The following is a 20,593-nucleotide window of genomic DNA, read 5'->3' as shown; positions in this document are numbered from 1 at the left end:
AAGGATGAAACAAATTAACTTTCTACTTACACTTTCCTTTTCTAATCTTTTAGAAACATCCTTAAATTATATTTCAGGATATAATGTTAGTGATGAGACAGACAGTATTTAGTGATGAGACAGACTAAAACGAACGTTTTATGAAAAGTAATTATATAAAATTTCAGAAGACTACCATTCGTCATTTCAGTTACACCAATAGTTATCTAAAAGTGCCCATATTTAAACATTACTTATTTATCAGTTGAAATGTATAACTGCCATCTTTGATTCTTTATGTACGAGTAAATTTTCTTTCATTAAAAATTTATAAACCTACAGTAAAGTGTTAATAAGCAGGGCTGAGTGTGCTCTGGAAAAAATCCGGATTTCCGGATTTTTCGCTAACAGTGATCCGGAAGTTTCCGGAGATCAAAGGTCCAGACGTTTCAAAAAATCAATGATCACAGAAGTTTCCGGAAATCGAATTTTCAAAGGTGGAACTTAAAAACACAGTTTATTTTGTTTGTTTGTAAGGGAGAGCCAGGGAGATACTTTATAAGCTCATATTCATGATTAATATTCATTTTTTATCAGTAAATAGTTGTTATAATCATAAACTCAAGAAAGAAAGACATAATTGTAAATTTTAATTACTTCTCCAGGTCATCATAGGTATGTGTAAATGGTAAAGGTATGTGTAAAATTTTAAACATATTTTAAGTAAACTAAGAAATGTTGAGAAAAAAGAAGAAAAAAAAACGTTGTTTAAATTTTTTTCTAATTTTTCAATTTAAACTGTTTTTTTTTTTAACTTAAGAAATTTTCCGGAACTTTGACTTGGGGCTCACAATCACCCCTGAATAAGTCTAAGTTACTACCTAACTGAATAGAAGCAAGGATTAGACATGTATAAAATAAAACAAATTTTGTTTTTCCCAAAACAATAACAATAAAAAATATTTTTAATATTGTGAACTTGCTTAGGCATTATACATTAATATTATTTCATGTATTTTCAATTTAAAATGAAACGATACATATGAATTTCAGCAGTTTCTTTTTTGAGTTATAGCATTTTCGCTAAGGTTATTTAGCTTTGCCCACCCTTTTAATATACTTTTAATACCCCCTTTTAATAAAATTGTTTGACATGTTCATAATTAACTAACTGTTAAATTTAGGTGATGAGAATCGTTTTACAAAGGTTAGTTTCAAAAATTAAAAGTATAGATGTAGACGATAAGTTTATAAAGTTTCACTTTCTTCCAGTTTTTTTTCTTCGATTAATCAAATCACTGAACTCACTCACAAAATTATCTGACAAGATGTGGAATGTTCAAATAATACTTCTTTGAACTAGACCGATCCCAAAATATTTTTTATCAGCTTTTTCCATTAACGAATGTAATCAACACTCTCTTTTTGTTGTTAAACCGTTAAACGAGATTACAATTCTAAAAACGTTAATTTAAGACATATGTGAATACATAATCAGCTCTTCAAAAATTTAAATTTGGTTATCAGTTTCTAGCGTAAAGGTAAGTAATTTCGTTTGAGAAGTTTTTTAAGTTTATGACCGAATTGATATCCAAGGGAGGGAGGGAGGGAGGAAGCTCTCGGTCAAGGGCTCGATCAAAATTTTTTCCCGGTCAAGGTTCCCAAATCTTAGTGTTTTTAATATAATTGTTTTCAAAAGAAAACTCTGTTTACTCTTTTCCATTCATAAAAACTACAATTTTGAATAATTTTTTTTCAAATCTTCTACTAAATATGAAAAAAATAATTTTTGTGTTTAGTGAAAGTAGCCTGCAGTATATTTCGTCTTGGGGGCCCGTAACACTTGTGTCTAAAATTGTTTACAACGTTTATTTCTCCAGAAGAGTGGTTTTTCACTTGATATGTACTTCATATGTAGAGTGAATATCTTTGTAGCTTTCCCTGAAATTGTTTTAAAAATATGACAGTGCATTGTTTTTTCTTTTTGCATATTTACTTTTAAAAATCCCACTTTTTTTTCAATATGTTAAATATTTGACCTATTTTTGATTTTTGAATAATCAATTTGTTTTACTTGATTTTTTTTTAAAATTATTATTTTAGCTCACTTATTTTATTGTAAAATTAGGGTAAAATTAATTACCTTAATATTTGTTCAAAGACTTCAGGTTGCAACTTGGGAAGCTTAAGTATGATGGGAGACCTTTGAGCAGGACTTGTGTCTGTGTTATTATCTGAGCAAGAGGATATGTCTGCAAGTTGAGGTTGTGCAGTTCTCAGGAAAGCAGACAGAGTAAGGCGGCTTTTTGTCAAAATGAAAGAATGGGCTGGGAATCGCCATTCTTCCGGGCCTACTATAAAAGTAATATCACTGTGATCTTCACTATTGTAAAATAAATGTCCAGGACTAGGAGCGGAAGGTTCTGGCCGGGGTGTATACTGAGAAGCATTATCCTGCAATAAAAGACATTGTTTTACAATTTATAGAGGTGTATGTTGTCAGAAACCAAATAATTAAAACACATTTATACATGAAACATAAAATGTTCTATGCTTGTTTTAACTTTAATGCTAAATTATGATTCTTAAAGTAAATATATATTTGCTGTACAATTTATACTTTTACTGTTTATTACTATTTATATGTACCAAGTCAAACCACGAATTTAGGACTCGAAATCTCTTTACAGGGGTCTGTCCAGACATTTTGTGAAAGGTCCGTTTTTCGTGAAATTGTGAAAAAATTACTCACATTCTTTCAACCAGGGTCCGCTTTTATAAATTTGTGCAAATAGGGTCCGTTATTGCAAAAAAAAATTTCAGAGTTTTTAAATTGTAAAGATATACAAGATTATGCTCAACACTGTAAAATTATAATTAAAAAAATTAAATTTCAAAAAATAAACAACAATTGCTGCTTCTAAATTAGAGATGCAACATACAAATATTTGGTATTTAGCCTTTACTGCTGAACGCAGAACATTAATTTCGGACGAATAATGGAAGAATCGTCTGCCGAAGACAAAACTTAATTCGATTACATCCATCTTTCTTGTTTTCTGTCCTGGTAAGGGTTTATTCGATTAACAAAATAATAATGAAGATAAACAAATTTGTGAAGGGTCCGATTAAAAGAAAAATCATTTTGTGAAGGGTCCGTGTTTAAGTTAAAATATTTTGTGAAGGGTCCGTTTTTAAGTTAAAATATTTTGTGAAGGGTCAGTTAACGGACCCAAATTTCTTCTAAATAGACCCCTGCTTTAGTACAATAAAAATAAGATTTTTACCCGACATAAAAAATAGTTTTACCCAGTACCAGTGGTAAACAGCTAGTGAATGGTAAAAAGTTGCGTTACATCACGCGTCGGGTTTTGGTGGGAGGGAAAACTTGAATATTGATATCGGAAACAAATAAGGTACATTTTAAAATAAAGGAGCCGAATGAAACCAGGTGCGAGACGTTGAGACCAATAGTTTAAAAATTGCAATGATTTTATGAACAAAAAGAACAATGTATGACTTGTACCTATTTACGCATCTGACAGTTTAATCTAGGCAAGTATTTTTAGTTTCCTACGTATTTTTTCATGCTAAATCAAATGGAATTACCGAATACGGATAAAAAGAACTAACGGTTCAAAGTTGCAAGGGTTTTTATGTATAAAAAGTACTTTTTTTGTCTAGTACTTATTAACAAATTTTACACTGCTATCCGATAACTTCTTAGAAAAATTGCTTTGTTGGGCATTCAAGATATTGACAGTTGATCATTTCAAGATATTGGCAATATGGTGATTTACTTACATGAAGTCTGATTTAATTGATAAATTTGTCATAGCCGATTAAATACAAAGTAAGTTTCAATCTTCTTTCCTCATTGATCACAAATATTCATTGTAGCCGATTATTTGCCTAGTAATTTCAATCTTCTTGTTGGATAAATTTGACAAAAGGTATTTTTAAAATGCTTGCGTGTTTTTAATTTAAGTCTTAAAAGATTTACGTAAATCGGTTAATTGTGTAAAATAGTTTTATAATATTTAACTTCTATTCACTTCGGTTTTGTTCGAATTCATATTAATATTCTGAGTAAGTTTTATTAAAAAACTTATTTTATTTTAAAAAGTATTGTGTATACTTCACACACACATTCTAAATTTGACTCTTGCTTTAGATTGGGTCATAAAGTAACTTTATTGATACTTATGTGTATTATATCTTGTTTAATAATAAATTTTAGTGTTACTGAATAACAAACAAACTGAATAACAACTATTGAACACCAACTGGTTTAAAAGAACATTCCTAGGCGTTTCACTACACCAGAAATTATCCTTAGTTTTGGTGTTAAGGAAGACTGAGTGAAACACTATTTGGTGTAAAGTAGTTGTCACCATTCTTGATGTTCAGATACACGAAAATTTTCACAGCATGGGAAAAATTATTTCAGATAATTCGAGAATGTACTTACTATCGTGTGGTAGATATAGTTTTGTGAGTTATCTTCACTTTGTTGAACGCGAGTTGTTACCACAGGTGCAGTGGTGCCATTGCCTTCTTCCCTCAAATTATCGGTGGTGCAAGTCATGGGTGGAAGTAGGAGGGTCGGGCGAGTAGATGGTGGTGTTGACGAGCTTCTGTGAGAATGTTTCGATTTTGATTGACTCTTGCGACGCCATGCGGTACTACTGTCCGACTTCTTGATTTTGTTCGGCAAACACTAAAAAAAAAATTAATGCTTTGAAAATTAATTAAGAAAAAAAAATTAATGCTTTGTAGTAAACGTACACATGTTTAGTTAGCACAAGAATTTGATAGATGGATTTTCCAATTACAAGTTTTAAGGCATAAAGATTTTAATTTTACAAAAAATGTTTGAAAAGAAATCATTAAAAATTCTGTGACTTAAAGAAATCATTGTCTTGCAAATAGGCTGTCACATTGTTAAAAATTCCATATCAAATTACAGTATAAAATATCAGCACTTTCGGTGCATCATCCGGAAAATTCGTTTTTACCTTAAAATATTACAACGTAATTTTTACAGTAATATTTACGTAACTACAGTGATTTTACTGTAATTATTACTGTAAAATCACGGCAAATCAGATTTTTTGTTTCGTAACATGTTTCGGTAAAAAATGGATTTTACGATGAGAAGTACCGGCACCCTGAGTGCCGGTAATTTTTATCGCAATTTGATCCGGAGTTTTTTTTTATGGAGCACAAGACAAAAGGTTATGTAATCGGATAAACTGAGAAACGTTCAGAAGATAGTATAGAGCCATACATCCCAACCTGAGATAGATGTAGATGCATTACAAAAATATATATTTTGTCAAATAAATTTGCATTACTAGCTTATTTAAAAAGAACAATCTGAAAATTAAATTTCTTTAAAAAATTCATAAGAAAAATAAAAGCGAAGTTTTGAGCCATTATCTAGCAATACTTTAAGGTTTAAAAACTGTTTGCAATTTTATTTTTGACGACTATTGCAAACTATTCGCAATTTTTATTTTTGACGAAGAAAAGAATTTATCCTCTCATTACAAGTCTTTAATGATATATATATATTTTAAAAACCAATAAGGTATAAAACATTGTATGAGTTGATAAATGCGTTAAAAAAAACATCCTAAAATGTTAATTTTACAGGAGTGTCAAAAGATTGTTAAATGGCGTGGTTTGACTCTTTTTTTTTTCAATTAGGGTGATTTATTTTAAACTTAACTACTGCCTAAAAATTTTTGAATAAATGTTAGTTTACAAACTATAGACATGTTGCTATTTTACAGTAATTGATGAGCGTATAGATTATTTTTAAAAAATCGTCAAACAATCGTCAAGCAGTGACTGTGTGTAGAAAAAAATTTCCTTTTTACGTTTGCAAACTTTGGGAAGAAAAATAAATATCGTTTAAACCTTTTTTTTTTTTAAAGAAAGGCTACACAATGAAAACAGTAAAATTTTTTTATACAATTGGTACAATTTCTGAATAAATAAATAATCAAAAAAACTCATGTCAACATATAATGTAATATAATTTTTTGCTAATAAATGCGATAAAGAAAAAAGTATTAGTTAATTACTTTAAAATCTCAGTAAAAATACCAAAGAAGAATAACACAATTTAGGTTTGAAATTTTATTCGTTTACGAATGCTTACATTTCAATGCAACGAAGATTGCTTGAGTCACTATAAATTTAAATTCTATTCTGGTATAATTTTATAAGTTCTAACTCAATAAGGCGTTTCATTTTATAAAGGTCAAAATTTTTATATAAGAAATACTTGATATTTTAAGAAAGAAACATCTTACCTTCGCATTTTGGGAAAGAATCAACTGTATCATGCTGAATAATTGTTTTCACCATTTTAGAAACCCAAAACGCATTCAAATCATTCGAGCTAATTTTTTAAAAGAGGCTTTTTTCAAAGCTTCCATAAGATTTTTCCACAGGCGAGCGCCTGCTCTTAGTCTTCCCTTCATCGCACCTTCCCGATGCGACGAATAATTAAAATCTCTCCCACGTAAACTTAGCATTAAAAACCCCCAAAAATTGACTTCGTTTCATTGAGCAGCAGAGAGCGTGATATTTTACGCTTCTCTGATTTCATACAAGGTTATAGTGATAGGATAAAGTGAGCTAGAGGCTTGTACTATTTGGTAACTATTTAGAGATCATGGAGATGAAGAAAATGATTCGCGCTCTATGATTTTTTCTATCACGCAAGGAGAAAAGGGACATATAACTGTGAAACAGAGAGGCTATTTTAGTCAGCTTTAAAAGGGATTAATTATAATTTCCCAATCAGATTCTGATTCTTTTCTTTATCATTTTGAAATTTATTTTTGAACATTTTAATTTTGCTTTAGAACGATAGTATCTGCCGAGAAAAAAAATTGGGTTGAAGTAGTTTATAATAATAAAATCGACAACATAATGTAAAAAAAAAAAATGAATATTTAAGCCCCGTAAACCATAAAACTATGTGTTAAATATAGTAAAATAGAGATGTTCACAAAAAAATAAATATTTCTGTTCAACACTGTAAAATATTCCGGATCAAATAACGGTAAGAAGTACCGTAATTTGATCCGGTATGGAAAAAAGTACTCCGGGTGCTGGTACTTTTTATTGCAGAATCCATTTTTACCGGAACCAGAAAATCTATTTTTACCTTAAAATATTACGGTAAAAATGGATTTTATGGATGCTGCTCAGAGAGTGGCAGTACTTTTTACCGTAATTTGACCGGAATTTTTACAGAGCATTCTCTAACTTTACGGAATAAAAAATGTAATAAACCGTAATTTTTACAATAATAATTACTTTAAAATAACCGAATCAATTAATTAAATGAATATTTCTGCAAAAATTGAGGTATAATATGTTACAGTAAAAAGGATTTTACAAATGATGCATCTAAAGTGCCGGTACTTAATACCGTAATTTGATCAAGAATTCTTTGCTGTGAAATTGATAAGTAGAGCTTTTATAACCTCTTAAATCAAAAATTTTCCCTCGAGCTCTTAAATTATTGATTTCATATAATTACTTTTGAGAATGTAAAATGCAAATAAAATATCAATGCACATTGAGAATTGGGAAATTAATTATTGTACATTGGGAATTTTTAAAATAACTTATTTATTATTAACGTGATTTTAAAGAAATGGTGATAATATGTATTAATTATAAGAACGAGTATGAAATACATATGTAGAAGAAATATCATAAAAAAGTGACTATAAGCATTATTCCTTTTATTTATTTGTACAATTTATATTTACTTATAACAACTAATATTGAAATAAATAAATAAAAGGGTTTAAAAATAATAACTTAAAATGAACTTAGAAATCGAATACGTCCAACACTAAGTCGCATACTTCTTTTAAATCACAGATATACCATAACCAATTTCCTAAAAATAAGTTTGATAATGTTTAATTTCTTTTCTATTATAAATAACTCTTTCAAAAAAAAAGTTTAAAAGCATTTTTATGTTCTTCCTACGTAATCTTGCACTTCCTTAGACAAGCAACTAAAAACGGCGGAGGCATCAATTGTGCATCTATCATAAAGTTTACTTTATTTTGAGTTGTCGGTACTATCTTTAGATCTAAGATATGTCATAGCTTCTTTTTAAGGAGGATTAATATCGGTAGTATTTGAGCTAATACATTAATAACATCATTTAAACAATTAATTAATAACAGTAATAAATAAATTAGCATGTAAAAATAGAACACAGGCCTTTACTAGTTTTGCTCTATAATCAAGAACTGATTTTTACGGGGATTGTTTTTTAAATAAAAAAAATTATATTTTGTAGGAAAGTTGATAGTTTTCAATTTAAGCTTATTTGCCCCGAAAAGTTGCATTTATTGTTTAAGCATTTTAAAATTGGATTATATTAAATACATATTTTACTTCTTTTAATTGAATTCATATCTAAAAAATCGTTATGAGGTATTATGAAAGATTAATAAGTCGATATATCTATGATGACAAAACTTTATTATTTATGAAGATAAGGTTAGTTTAATTTAACTCTTGGAAGAATAGCAATACTTTGTAATTTGTTGTACACTTATGTAATTATCCTTAAAAATCTTAGTGTTCTAATAACTTAAATTGCATATAGAGTTGAATTCATTTATAATGAGCAAGGAAGGGCAGCCAAATTTACTCGTTATAAGCGAGTTCTTGTAAAAAATGGGTTCGTGAAAAAAAATCATAAAAGTTGACAAATGCTTATAAAATTTTATATATAATACTTTATTTTTTTGGAACAAAAGAAAGTAGTTAATTGATTCGAAGTATCTTATTGTTTCTTTGTTGAGTTATTATTATTAGGATAAGTTTCAATAGCCCAAAAAACATAGTCATTTACATTTCTGCTTTTGAAAAAAAATATGAAATTTTTTTACGCATTCTGAAGTCATTAAGTACATTGGGGCGGATTAGCTTAACATTTTTAGCATACGTTGTTATTACTATGGCTTTTGTTATTTTTTTCTTTCAAATTTTCTAGCTTGAATTTCAGTCTCAAAATATTGTTCGCTAAAACTGGGGTTTGCTCGTAAAAAGAGAGCTATGCTTGAATAGGCTTAAGATTGTACCAACGTTAAGATTGCATTTCCAATTTATTCGTTAAATCTAAGTTCTCGTTATAAGCAATTTTGACTGATCGTTATAAGCTAGTATTAATTCTCTATTATGTTAAGGCTAGATAAGTTACGCAAGCGATAAGAAAAAATAACCCTTTTAAATCAAAATTGATTTAAAAGGGTTATTTTTCAAGTATCAATTTTTATGTTTTCTAAATGATGAAAAAATATTCTGAAAAACTATGTCGCCAATATGATTTTCGAAATTTTTAACATATCATAAAGCATATAAACATAAATTGTTGGCATCAGAAAAATGTTATTAAGTATATCGAAACATTAATCCCCACAAATTAAGACATGAATTCAAACTTTAATCTAACTAAAAAAATTTACGAGAAATTTCAAAATAAACAAAAATTCTCCCGATTTAATTCCAATTTGTAAAAATTATCTATAGGCTAGTTCTAGTAGAAATAAAAAAGTAGAAATTGAAGTGAATTGAACAATACATACTTTAATGATGATGCTATCAAAAAATTTATCAAATCAGAATTATATTCTATATTAGCAGGACTTTAATTTACTTATAAATATCCACTCCGTACCGAATATTTACTAGAAAATGAAAGATTAACATTCCAGTCCATATTCGCTGCATAATACATATTCCAATACCTATACAATTCTATCAATTTTTCTCTATATTTCAACCATAGTATAAAACAACAATAACTCTTTCGAATGAAATATAACTAACGGAAGCTGACTAATCAGGATGTGAATAAGTCTCATATAAGCTTTATATGACAAGAAATGGCTGTTTTTGATTTTTGTTTAAAAAACAATGATGAAAAATTTTCTGTACGTAGAAACCAATAGACTAAAATGTAATAAAAGGTACAAATATTTATTTGTCATAATTTAACCACAGACACATTTTCTTCAATGAGCAACTGGTCATTAGTACCAGATCAACCGTCAATCATAATTTTATTTACAAGATAAAAGAAAGGAAATAATTATTCGCGTAGAAACGTGAGGCCTTTAAACTACTCTTCACGCGGCAGATATCAAAGATAAATAATTTGCAGTTCTTAGAGCCTTGTAAATCAAAAGAGTTAGGCCTGAGTCATAAAATAAGATAATTGCCGCTTTCGTTGGAAAGTCTACTGCCCTTCTGCGAATCACACTCCTTTATTACGACATTGGGCATATTGAAAAGGCTATTATAGGGCAATGAATTATTTAGTGCATAATATAATAATACAATTCTCAATACGGTGAGTTGTTACAAAACATTTTAAAGTAAGCTAATAAACTTGATTGTTTCAGACAAGAGAAGCATTTTTGTAAACAAATTTAGTACAATAGATGAGTAGATCAGTTAAATATCTTATTTGCTTTCATTGATTTTGTTTGCTGAGTTGTAGATAAGTATATTTCATTTTGAAAGTTATGCAGAACGGTTTTTTGAAAGCAATTGTTGATAAATATATATGTTTTTGAATGAATATAGTAATGTAGAAAATCATGCAATTTTTCAGATGAATGCAAAGTTTACTTCAGACTTAAATGAAACTGAAGTAAAAAACTATGCACAAAATCTTTAAAAAAAATGTTCCCAAAAAGCTTAAGAGATTTGACACAAGCATTTTCTTTTGAAGGGAAAAACTGTTATCAAAGCCGAAGTTTTTATTTTTTATTTCTGTAAACCGCTTTCAAAAAACCGTGTTTAAAAATACAAAATTGTGAATATAGTCTTAATGTTTTCATGAAAGCTATCCTACACAGTTAAAAATTCTGTATCAAATTACGGTAAAAACTATTGGCACACAGGATGCCCGTACTTTTTACAGTAAAATTCTAACTTTTATAGAAATAATTACCGTGAAATGACTGAATCACTCTAATGAAATAAATAATATTGTAAAAATTTTGGTACAATAATTTTTACTGTAAAAATGGATTTTGCAAATGATTCACCTGAATTGCCGATAGTTCATACTGTAATTTGATCCAGAATTCGTTACAGTGTACCTGAGCCAAAGCAGCAGGTTTTCTGTCATAAGGAAAGTTTATTAAAAAGAGCTTTGGAAAAGGGTTTGTACATACTTTTTCATGTTTTAAAACTTTTATGTTAGAAAAGCTAGTTTCAGGAATAATGGTATTTAACCATTAAGAATGGTTTAAATTTTCATATAGGTTATTCATGACGATTTAAGAGATGAAAAAGCTTTTAATTGATTTTTCCTGCCTATTCTGAATATGCGTTCAAAAATTTTTAACTGACCACAAAAAAAAAAAAAAAAAATGCACACAATTTTTTAGATTTTTAGTTCAATAAGTCAATTTGAAAGTTTAAGTGCATTTTTTGAAATCATAAACTTCAAAGTTATACATATGGGTATAACTTTAATTAGAGATTATAAAAACTTTGATAAGAGATTTGGTTATACTTATATGATTTAATTAAATAGAAATTATATTTCATCTAACATATTCTTAAGAACAAAAAAAAAATACATGCTGAACTTTGAGATTTTTAACTTGAACAAAAAAAAGGAAAATAAAGCATGAAAATGACATAAAAAGATATCATAAAAGATGGAAAAATAAAATTTAAAGTTAATAAATGAAAGTATAAAACAGGAAATGAAGACATGGATGAAACAAATGCCGTTCATAAATGTTGGAAGCCAGAAGAGTAAATTTTTTAATGGGGGTCCAAAGCTATATACTAGCGAACTTTAATAGTTTTGAAAAAATAATTCTGTTTTGTAGTTTCAATTATGTTTTTTTTATTCAGTCTTTAGAATAGATCGTTATATTTTCGTGAAGTCATTCCCTCTCCCATAACTTTTGCACGAATTTATAATCAACCTGCATCATTTAAAAATTATGGTGGTTGGCAAAATAAGTTATATTGCAGCATCATGCCGATAAAAAATAATTCTACAGGTAAAGAACAACAGAAAATATGTTTACTGATGTAAGGAAAAAAGTTCGTAAAAATAGATAAAAGTTTTATTTATAAAATAAAATAATATAAAATAGTATAAAATAAAATAATATAAAATAAAATAATATAAAATAAAATAATATAAAATAAAGTAATATAAATAAATAAATGAAATATATCATAATTTGATATAATTTACAGGTGAACATGCACTTTTATAAAAGTATTGAATTGTATAAATAGTGGTTGGTTTAAATTTCTTATTAAAAAAAAACTGGAATGCAAATGAACAGCATCATAAATTAAAATGAATCAGCGACAGCTGTTTGATTTAGTTTCTAATGCATTGTGAAAAGCTTTCTAAAACTTTCCACAATAAAATTTGATTTTTTGGGAAAAATAATAAAACATTTGGTGGAATTGAAAAAAAAAAACTTATTACACAGAGGAAAAAAAAATGTAATTCTAGTTAATGAAACCAAAATAGATACTATCTAAAACACTTGGTAATTTTTTTTAATATCGTAACGGCTAACCAAAAATTCAAGTTTTTAGAATTACAGTTCTTATTACCACACATTTAGTAAAAAAATACAAAACGGAAAGGTGAATTTAACTATATAAATGATTTTTATGCCACGCTCTAAGGCAGTGTCTCCCAAACTTATGACTTTTGTGTACCCTTTCTAAATTTTTCGTAACGCTGTGTACCACTAATAAAAAAAGTTAATGTATTTTTTACTTTAAAAAAATTGCACAAAATTTAAAAATCACAATTGGCTGTTCGCACAACTAATTGTTAACTAACTGTTAACTCTGCAAAAAATAACCAATAGAAAAATACGTAATCGTATATTTTCATGTCTAGCTTTGTTTTTAAATAAAAATTTTTGAAATTTTCGTTTGTTGCAACATATCTCGCATAAGAACGCGTACCCCTGCTAAACTGTTCAAGTACCCCTAGGGGTACGCGTACCACACTTTGGGAAACACTGCTCTAAGGTATCAAAATAAAATTACCGTATTTTATCACAAATTATAAAACCATATTTTATTGTTAATTTTACCAAAATCATTACCAAAGCTCTTTAGAAAAAATTACCGGGCTTTTTGGTGCTCCCATAGAGCCGGAAACACAGTAAATCTTACTATATATTCTGGTAGTTTTGACTATACTTTTTGTTTCAGTGTAATGCCAAAATTTTTGCATGTAAGCTTTTTAATTCTAAAACGTTTCAAGATATTCTACAATCAATGTCGAACTTAAGATTGAACGGTTCCAATACGCTGATATTTGAAATCTAACAACAAATCTTTTTCTTTGTTTATTTTCTGCGCGTGTACTCTCTCCAACGGACAGTTAAGAAACGAGGCCAAGTAATCCATCGATGCGGAAAAAATGATCGTCATAATATAGTGACAGATATTGATCTAGCCATGACAATGAAACAAATTCTTTCTAAAATCCGACTATTTTCATCGTTTGAAAAATAAATTTTCGAAATGATGAAAATGAAAGTCACCAGGGCGTATGCCCATTGCATAAATGAGTGTTGTCAACACCCAACTCTGCTCAATAACGGAGATTTTATTTTTGGATAAGTGGGTCATTGAAAAATGAAACAAGCGGGATTTTCGACGTTACAGTAATCAGTCACTATATGCTTCTCAATGTTAGGGGTACAGGGGCTTGCAAAATAGTAGGATTATTTATAGGATTTTGGAAGACGGTTGAAGCGTGACAAAATATTTTAAATTGGTAGAAACGAGAAGAAATTGAAAATAATTAAGAGATACTATTAAAAACGCGTTTATTATACTATATTACAGGGTTGGGTTTTTGACGTCAAAAAGTGGTTTTTGACATGACAAGAGTATAATACTGGTTTAAACCGTCAAAAACTGAAGTTTGCCAAGAAAATATATAAACTTCAAAACTACCAACAGTTGCCATGCATTATATTGAAATTTAATTATACTATAGGTAATCAGCAGGTTTTAAAATATTTTTTAATTAAAATTAAGTAAAATAACAAATTTAAAATCTCAGAAATTTATATTCAAATGCATGTGCAGAAAAATTTTGCACCAAAATTGTTTAAATATTTATATTTTGAAGAAAAAAAAAATTTTTTTTTTGATATTTAAGAAAATTAAAAGTTTATTACTATGCATTTTTGACATATAAGGAACATATAACTAATATTTATAAGGAACTNTACGCTGTCAAAACTGATTTTATCTCGCGGAAAAATGTTAAATTTCGCTTAAAAATGAAGAATATATAGATACTTTTACTGGAAAAGATAATGGTTTAGTTTTGGTTTTGCGGATCGGATATTCAGAATGATTTTAAGGTACTCTGGGACAAACATTCATTTTAAAAATATGCAAGCTACGCTGTCAAAACTGATTTTATCTCGCGGAAAAATGTTAAATTTCGCTTAAAAATGAAGAATATATAGATACTTTTACTGGAAAAGATAATGGTTTAGTTTTGGTTTTGCGGATCGGATATTCAGAATGATTTTAAGGTACTCTGGGACAAACATTCATTTTAAAAATATGCAAGCTACGCTGTCAAAACTGATTTTATCTCGCGGAAAAATGTTAAATTTCGCTTAAAAATGAAGAATATATAGATACTTTTACTGGAAAAGATAATGGTTTAGTTTTGGTTTTGCGGATCGGATATTCAGAATGATTTTAAGGTACTCTGGGACAAACATTCATTTTAAAAATATGCAAGCTACGCTGTCAAAACTGATTTTATCTCGCGGAAAAATGTTAAATTTCGCTTAAAAATGAAGAATATATAGATACTTTTACTGGAAAAGATAATGGTTTAGTTTTGGTTTTGCGGATCGGATATTCAGAATGATTTTAAGGTACTCTGGGACAAACATTCATTTTAAAAATATGCAAGCTACGCTGTCAAAACTGATTTTATCTCGCGGAAAAATGTTAAATTTCGCTTAAAAATGAAGAATATATAGATACTTTTACTGGAAAAGATAATGGTTTAGTTTTGGTTTTGCGGATCGGATATTCAGAATGATTTTAAGGTACTCTGGGACAAACATTCATTTTAAAAATATGCAAGCTACGCTGTCAAAACTGATTTTATCTCGCGGAAAAATGTTAAATTTCGCTTAAAAATGAAGAATATATAGATACTTTTACTGGAAAAGATAATGGTTTAGTTTTGGTTTTGCGGATCGGATATTCAGAATGATTTTAAGGTACTCTGGGACAAACATTCATTTTAAAAATATGCAAGCTACGCTGTCAAAACTGATTTTATCTCGCGGAAAAATGTTAAATTTCGCTTAAAAATGAAGAATATATAGATACTTTTACTGGAAAAGATAATGGTTTAGTTTTGGTTTTGCGGATCGGATATTCAGAATGATTTTAAGGTACTTTGGGACAAACATTCATTTTAAAAATATGCAAGTTACGCTGTCAAAACTGATTTTATCTCGCGGAAAAATGTTAAATTTCGCTTAAAAATGAAGAATATATAGATTATGTTTATTAATGTTAACATTTTTTATAATCTTCACTTAGCTAGTTTATCATACTATCGGAAATTTTTTAACTCAAATTTCAGTCAATTTTTAAATTAAATCAAATTTCGAAATTTAAATGTTTCAGCATTCTACTAAAGTTTGGAGAAGATTTTCTACAGTCATAATTATGATATTAAATTATTTGATATTAAATTCGTAATAAAGATCTTAAATTTTGATAAGAAATTTAAAGAAAACTTAAATACTTACTAAAACTATTTTAAAATTTTTGAAACTCATAAAAAGAAGTGAACTATCAAAATTCCAGATCAAATCAGAGTAAAAAGTATCGACACTTAAGGTGCCGGCACTTTTTCCCGTAAATTCCATTTTTAACAAAAATATATTACGGAAGAAAGAATCCGATATACCGTAATTTTTACAGTACTAATTACCTCAAAATTACAGAAACTCTACATAAATAAATATTATTATAAAAATGGATTTTACGGATGGTGCAATACAAAGTGCCGGTACTTAATACATAAATTTGATCCGGGATTTTTTAACAATGAAGAATTCCACAAAATATTTGATAATAAAATAAAATAAATTTTGAAACATTTAAAATTCCTCTGAAATAAATAAATAAACAATGAATTAAAATTCGTCTTTTATTAAAACCTACTAATTGAATATCTTATTTTAATTATAATTATTAAAAACAGTTATTTCATTAAAAAAGTTAATAAGAATATAAAAATTGATATCAACATCCAACTATGTACTAGATAATTACTTTTACTGGAAAAGATAATGGTTTAGTTTTGGTTTTGCGGATCGGATATTCAGAATGATTTTAAGGTACTTTGGGACAAACATTCATTTTAAAAATATGCAAGTTACGCTGTCAAAACTGATTTTATCTCGCGGAAAAATGTTAAATTTCGCTTAAAAATGAAGAATATATAGATTATGTTTATTAATGTTAACATTTTTTATAATCTTCACTTAGCTAGTTTATCATACTATCGGAAATTTTTTAACTCAAATTTCAGTCAATTTTTAAATTAAATCAAATTTCGAAATTTAAATGTTTCAGCATTCTACTAAAGTTTGGAGAAGATTTTCTACAGTCATAATTATGATATTAAATTATTTGATATTAAATTCGTAATAAAGATCTTAAATTTTGATAAGAAATTTAAAGAAAACTTAAATACTTACTAAAACTATTTTAAAATTTTTGAAACTCATAAAAAGAAGTGAACTATCAAAATTCCAGATCAAATCAGAGTAAAAAGTATCGACACTTAAGGTGCCGGCACTTTTTCCCGTAAATTCCATTTTTAACAAAAATATATTACGGAAGAAAGAATCCGATATACCGTAATTTTTACAGTACTAATTACCTCAAAATTACAGAAACTCTACATAAATAAATATTATTATAAAAATGGATTTTACGGATGGTGCAATACAAAGTGCCGGTACTTAATACATAAATTTGATCCGGGATTTTTTAACAATGAAGAATTCCACAAAATATTTGATAATAAAATAAAATAAATTTTGAAACATTTAAAATTCCTCTGAAATAAATAAATAAACAATGAATTAAAATTCGTCTTTTATTAAAACCTACTAATTGAATATCTTATTTTAATTATAATTATTAAAAACAGTTATTTCATTAAAAAAGTTAATAAGAATATAAAAATTGAAATCAACATCCAACTATGTACTAGATAATTTCATTAATTTAACATAAGTTGGTGATGAAACTTTGATTTTTAAAAAAGATAATTTATTATACATTTAACTTCAAATACTTCTTAAAAAATGGAAAACAGTCCCCGCGCCTTCTTAAGGAGCAAGAACGCTCTAGTCGAATTTAATTAAATTTCATACTGCTTGAAGTGCTAGTAAATAAATTTAATTTTGTTTCAGTTTTTGTGCATCACTTTGAATATAATTAAAACATACCTGATTAATAAGTATATATTAAAGAAGGCAACAAAAACTTTCAAATGAATTCAATAAAAACATAGACATGCAGAGCGAATGTACTTCGTGTTCTGAAACATTCAAGTTTGAATGTGGCATATACATGATACAACATACAACCATTTTTATTTGAATTTATTGTATTATGTTTTTATTCAAAATGTAAAATGTTATATCAATATGAATAGTTTATATATTGTAAAATTTATTTAAGAGCGTCAATTTGGTGAATGTGTGTTTTTATTTTCTTAATTCTATTCTAAATGTGTTTTCATTTTTCCATTTTCTCTTTCTAGAAAAAACTGTCTACATCTTTTTCCATTTAACGATTGTGAAGTCAATAAAATATACTACCGGTAATACTAGAAAAAAAATCTGATGCGGAGGTTTCTGTCATTCACACGTTTCATACACAGAACGGTTTTTATGTTTGGCTCGTTTTTTCTATCGACTTTTTCTCAGAAGTGCCTTAATCTTTTATGGAAGGAGAGCAATAAATAGGATTTACAGCCTCACACGAATTCATTATGGTCTTTCGTTCAGTCAGTAAAGTATTTTGAGACAGTAACACATGATACTTTACAATAGTCGTTGTAAAATGGCATTCGCATAAAAATATTTTGACAATAAGTTTAAAAAAAAAAATATTTTGGTATTTCAACGATAAATCTTGGGTTTCGGTGAAAAATTCAAAGAGCCTAAACAGGGTGTGTAGCCAGATATTTCAACAAAAAATAAGCACCTTTTAAATATACTTTAAGCAGTCAAAAATATTTTAATCACTTTCAAAAAAGAAATTCATAATTAGGATCTGTGCAGTAATAAAATGATTTTTTTCTATCGTTTAAAGTTTTTAATTTATAAACATAAAATAAATAAAACTTAGAAATACTTTCGAAAACTTTATATAATCATGGTAAAATAACTAGTTTCTGTTAAATATTGCACAGAAAATTGTGAAAATCATGCACTTTTCGAAAATTAAGCACTCTTTATGAGCCCCAAATAAAAAAAAGCACCTTGAAATGCTTTAAAAAAAGCGTAGATAAAAATAAGTATCTTTAAGCACTTTTCAAGAACACTAAGCACCCTGTTAAAATGAAATAAAATTATTTGAGCAGCTTTTCGTTTTGAGAAAGAAATATGAAGACTGTATTCTACAATATCTCTATTTTTTCTTCTCTACATATCTATATTTTTGCTAAATTTTTTAAGCATTAGATACTTAAAGACTGAAGTATAATATATAGATATAATTTGGTCATCAAGCTTCATTGCCCCTTGAAAATCTTTGCTGTAAATTTAGTTTTTTCTTAAGAAGTGATTTCTCAAAAGATATATGATTTATTTTATTGAAAAATTAATATAAAAGAAAAAAAAAGAATATAATTTTTGAGCGATAAATTTCATAAAACTGACGCATTTTTAGAAGTAAGCTTTTGCGATTAAATAAAACAATACTAAACCACGTTCAATGCTAATAATTTTTTATACAATTTGAAAAATGGGATAAAAATTTAGTAATTTTTTTACGATACCTTCCTTAGAGCATGGCATAAAAGTAATTTATTCAGTTAAATTTATTTTTCAGTTTTGTACTTTTTACTAAATGTGTGTCAGTGAGAACTATAATTTTAAAAACCAGAATTACAGCTAAAACGTTATCACATAAAAGGAAAAATCACTAAATGAATGGTTTAAATACCGCATATTTTGGTTTTATTAAACAAAATTATGTTTTTTTTTCCTAAATTTTATTCACATCACAAATGTTATTACTATTCATTTTAAGCAGTCAGTCAGTTAAATATTTCAGTTTCAGTAATGTTTTCCCATTGTTGTTTCAAAAATGCATGATATGGTTTTTTAAAAGTCAAACAAACATGTAACTAGAAAGCTATTCATCTAGTAAAAATCTGTGTCTGTCCTTTTATTTATTTTTTAAACGAATACTAGTTTATAACTAATTATATATACATGTAAATATATAAAAAAGAAACCGTAGCAGCTATTGACATCTAACACAATTGCGCAAAAACTAATTACTTGAAGAAAAAAGGTTTAATGTTAATAATTTAAAATAAGGTTTTATAAAAAAAGAGAAAAAAAATTCTAGGATTAATTAACTTACATTGCAAATTGATTTTTATTGTACTTCAAAAGAAAAGTCTTATTAAGGGAAAGTACAATCTGTCAATTCTGTGCCACACCGTGAATGGGTCCTCTATACAAAAGATTACCCCCTTCCCCTAAAAAGTCAGTGCAGTCATTGCACTTTGCGTTTGAAAGGGGAAGAATGCAGGCGTTGATGGATATTGCAGTAAAAACTTAAAATATAAAATAAAATAAATTCTCCAGAGGTTAATACCCTTACATGGTGATAGTTCCCGATTTTTTTCTTCTTTTTCTTGAATAGAGAGAACCCCCGAAAGGGTTAACCAACTTTCTTTTCTATTGGTATTAAAGTGAAAGCATCTTAAAAGGAAGAAAGATGTTAAATTATTAAATATTCAAATTTGTTTAAAGTTAAAGAACGTATTTAAAATTCAAATGCTCTAACGTAAATGAAGAATATTAAAACAATTTAAGATTTTTTAAATTAATTAAGTATTTTAAAGCGAAGAAAGATCTTAAATTATTAAATATTCAAATTTGTTTAAAGTTAAAGAACGTATTTAAAATTCAAATACTCAAACGTAAATAGAGAAAGGTAAAGCAATTTAAAAAATTTTAAATTTATCAAGCATCTTAAAATGTAAAAATGTGTTAAATTATTAAATATTCAAATTTGTTTAAAGTTAAAGGAAGTATTTAAAATTCAAATACTCAAACGTAAATGGAGAATTGTAAAACAATTTAAGAATTTTTAAATTAATCAAGCATCTTAAAACGGAAAAATGTGTTAAATTATTATATATTCAAATTCGTTAAGGAAAGTTAAAGGATGTATTTAAAATTCAAATGCTCAAACATAAATGGTGAATTGTAAAACAATTCATGACTTTTAAAGT

The 20,593-nt window shown here is 27.4% G+C and overlaps 1 protein-coding gene across 7 annotated transcripts in view; it reads right to left on the bottom strand.

The window, feature by feature from the left end:
• The window catches only part of LOC107437917 (BTB/POZ domain-containing protein 6), a 103,490-nt gene that overhangs the window by 2,851 nt on the left and 80,046 nt on the right, over positions 1–20,593 (bottom strand). For 6 of the 7 annotated variants that reach the window (XM_016050058.3, XM_071177555.1, XM_071177554.1 and 3 more), the window contains exons 2-3: positions 4,451–4,699; positions 2,123–2,433 (exon numbers count right to left, since the gene is read on the bottom strand). In XM_016050058.3, the coding sequence (XP_015905544.1) occupies positions 2,123–2,433; positions 4,451–4,699 (560 nt within the window). Of the gene's footprint in view, positions 1–2,122; positions 2,434–4,450; positions 4,700–6,302; positions 6,443–20,593 lie in introns of those variants that run through there. The other variant, XM_016050059.3, reaches the window with a different exon arrangement.

This window comes from Parasteatoda tepidariorum, chromosome 2 (genome assembly GCF_043381705.1).
Source record: "Parasteatoda tepidariorum isolate YZ-2023 chromosome 2, CAS_Ptep_4.0, whole genome shotgun sequence".
Taxonomy (NCBI): Eukaryota; Metazoa; Arthropoda; class Arachnida; order Araneae; family Theridiidae; genus Parasteatoda; species Parasteatoda tepidariorum.
Note: the sequence above shows the minus strand (reverse complement) of the source record. Positions and strands in the feature narration are given on the sequence as shown.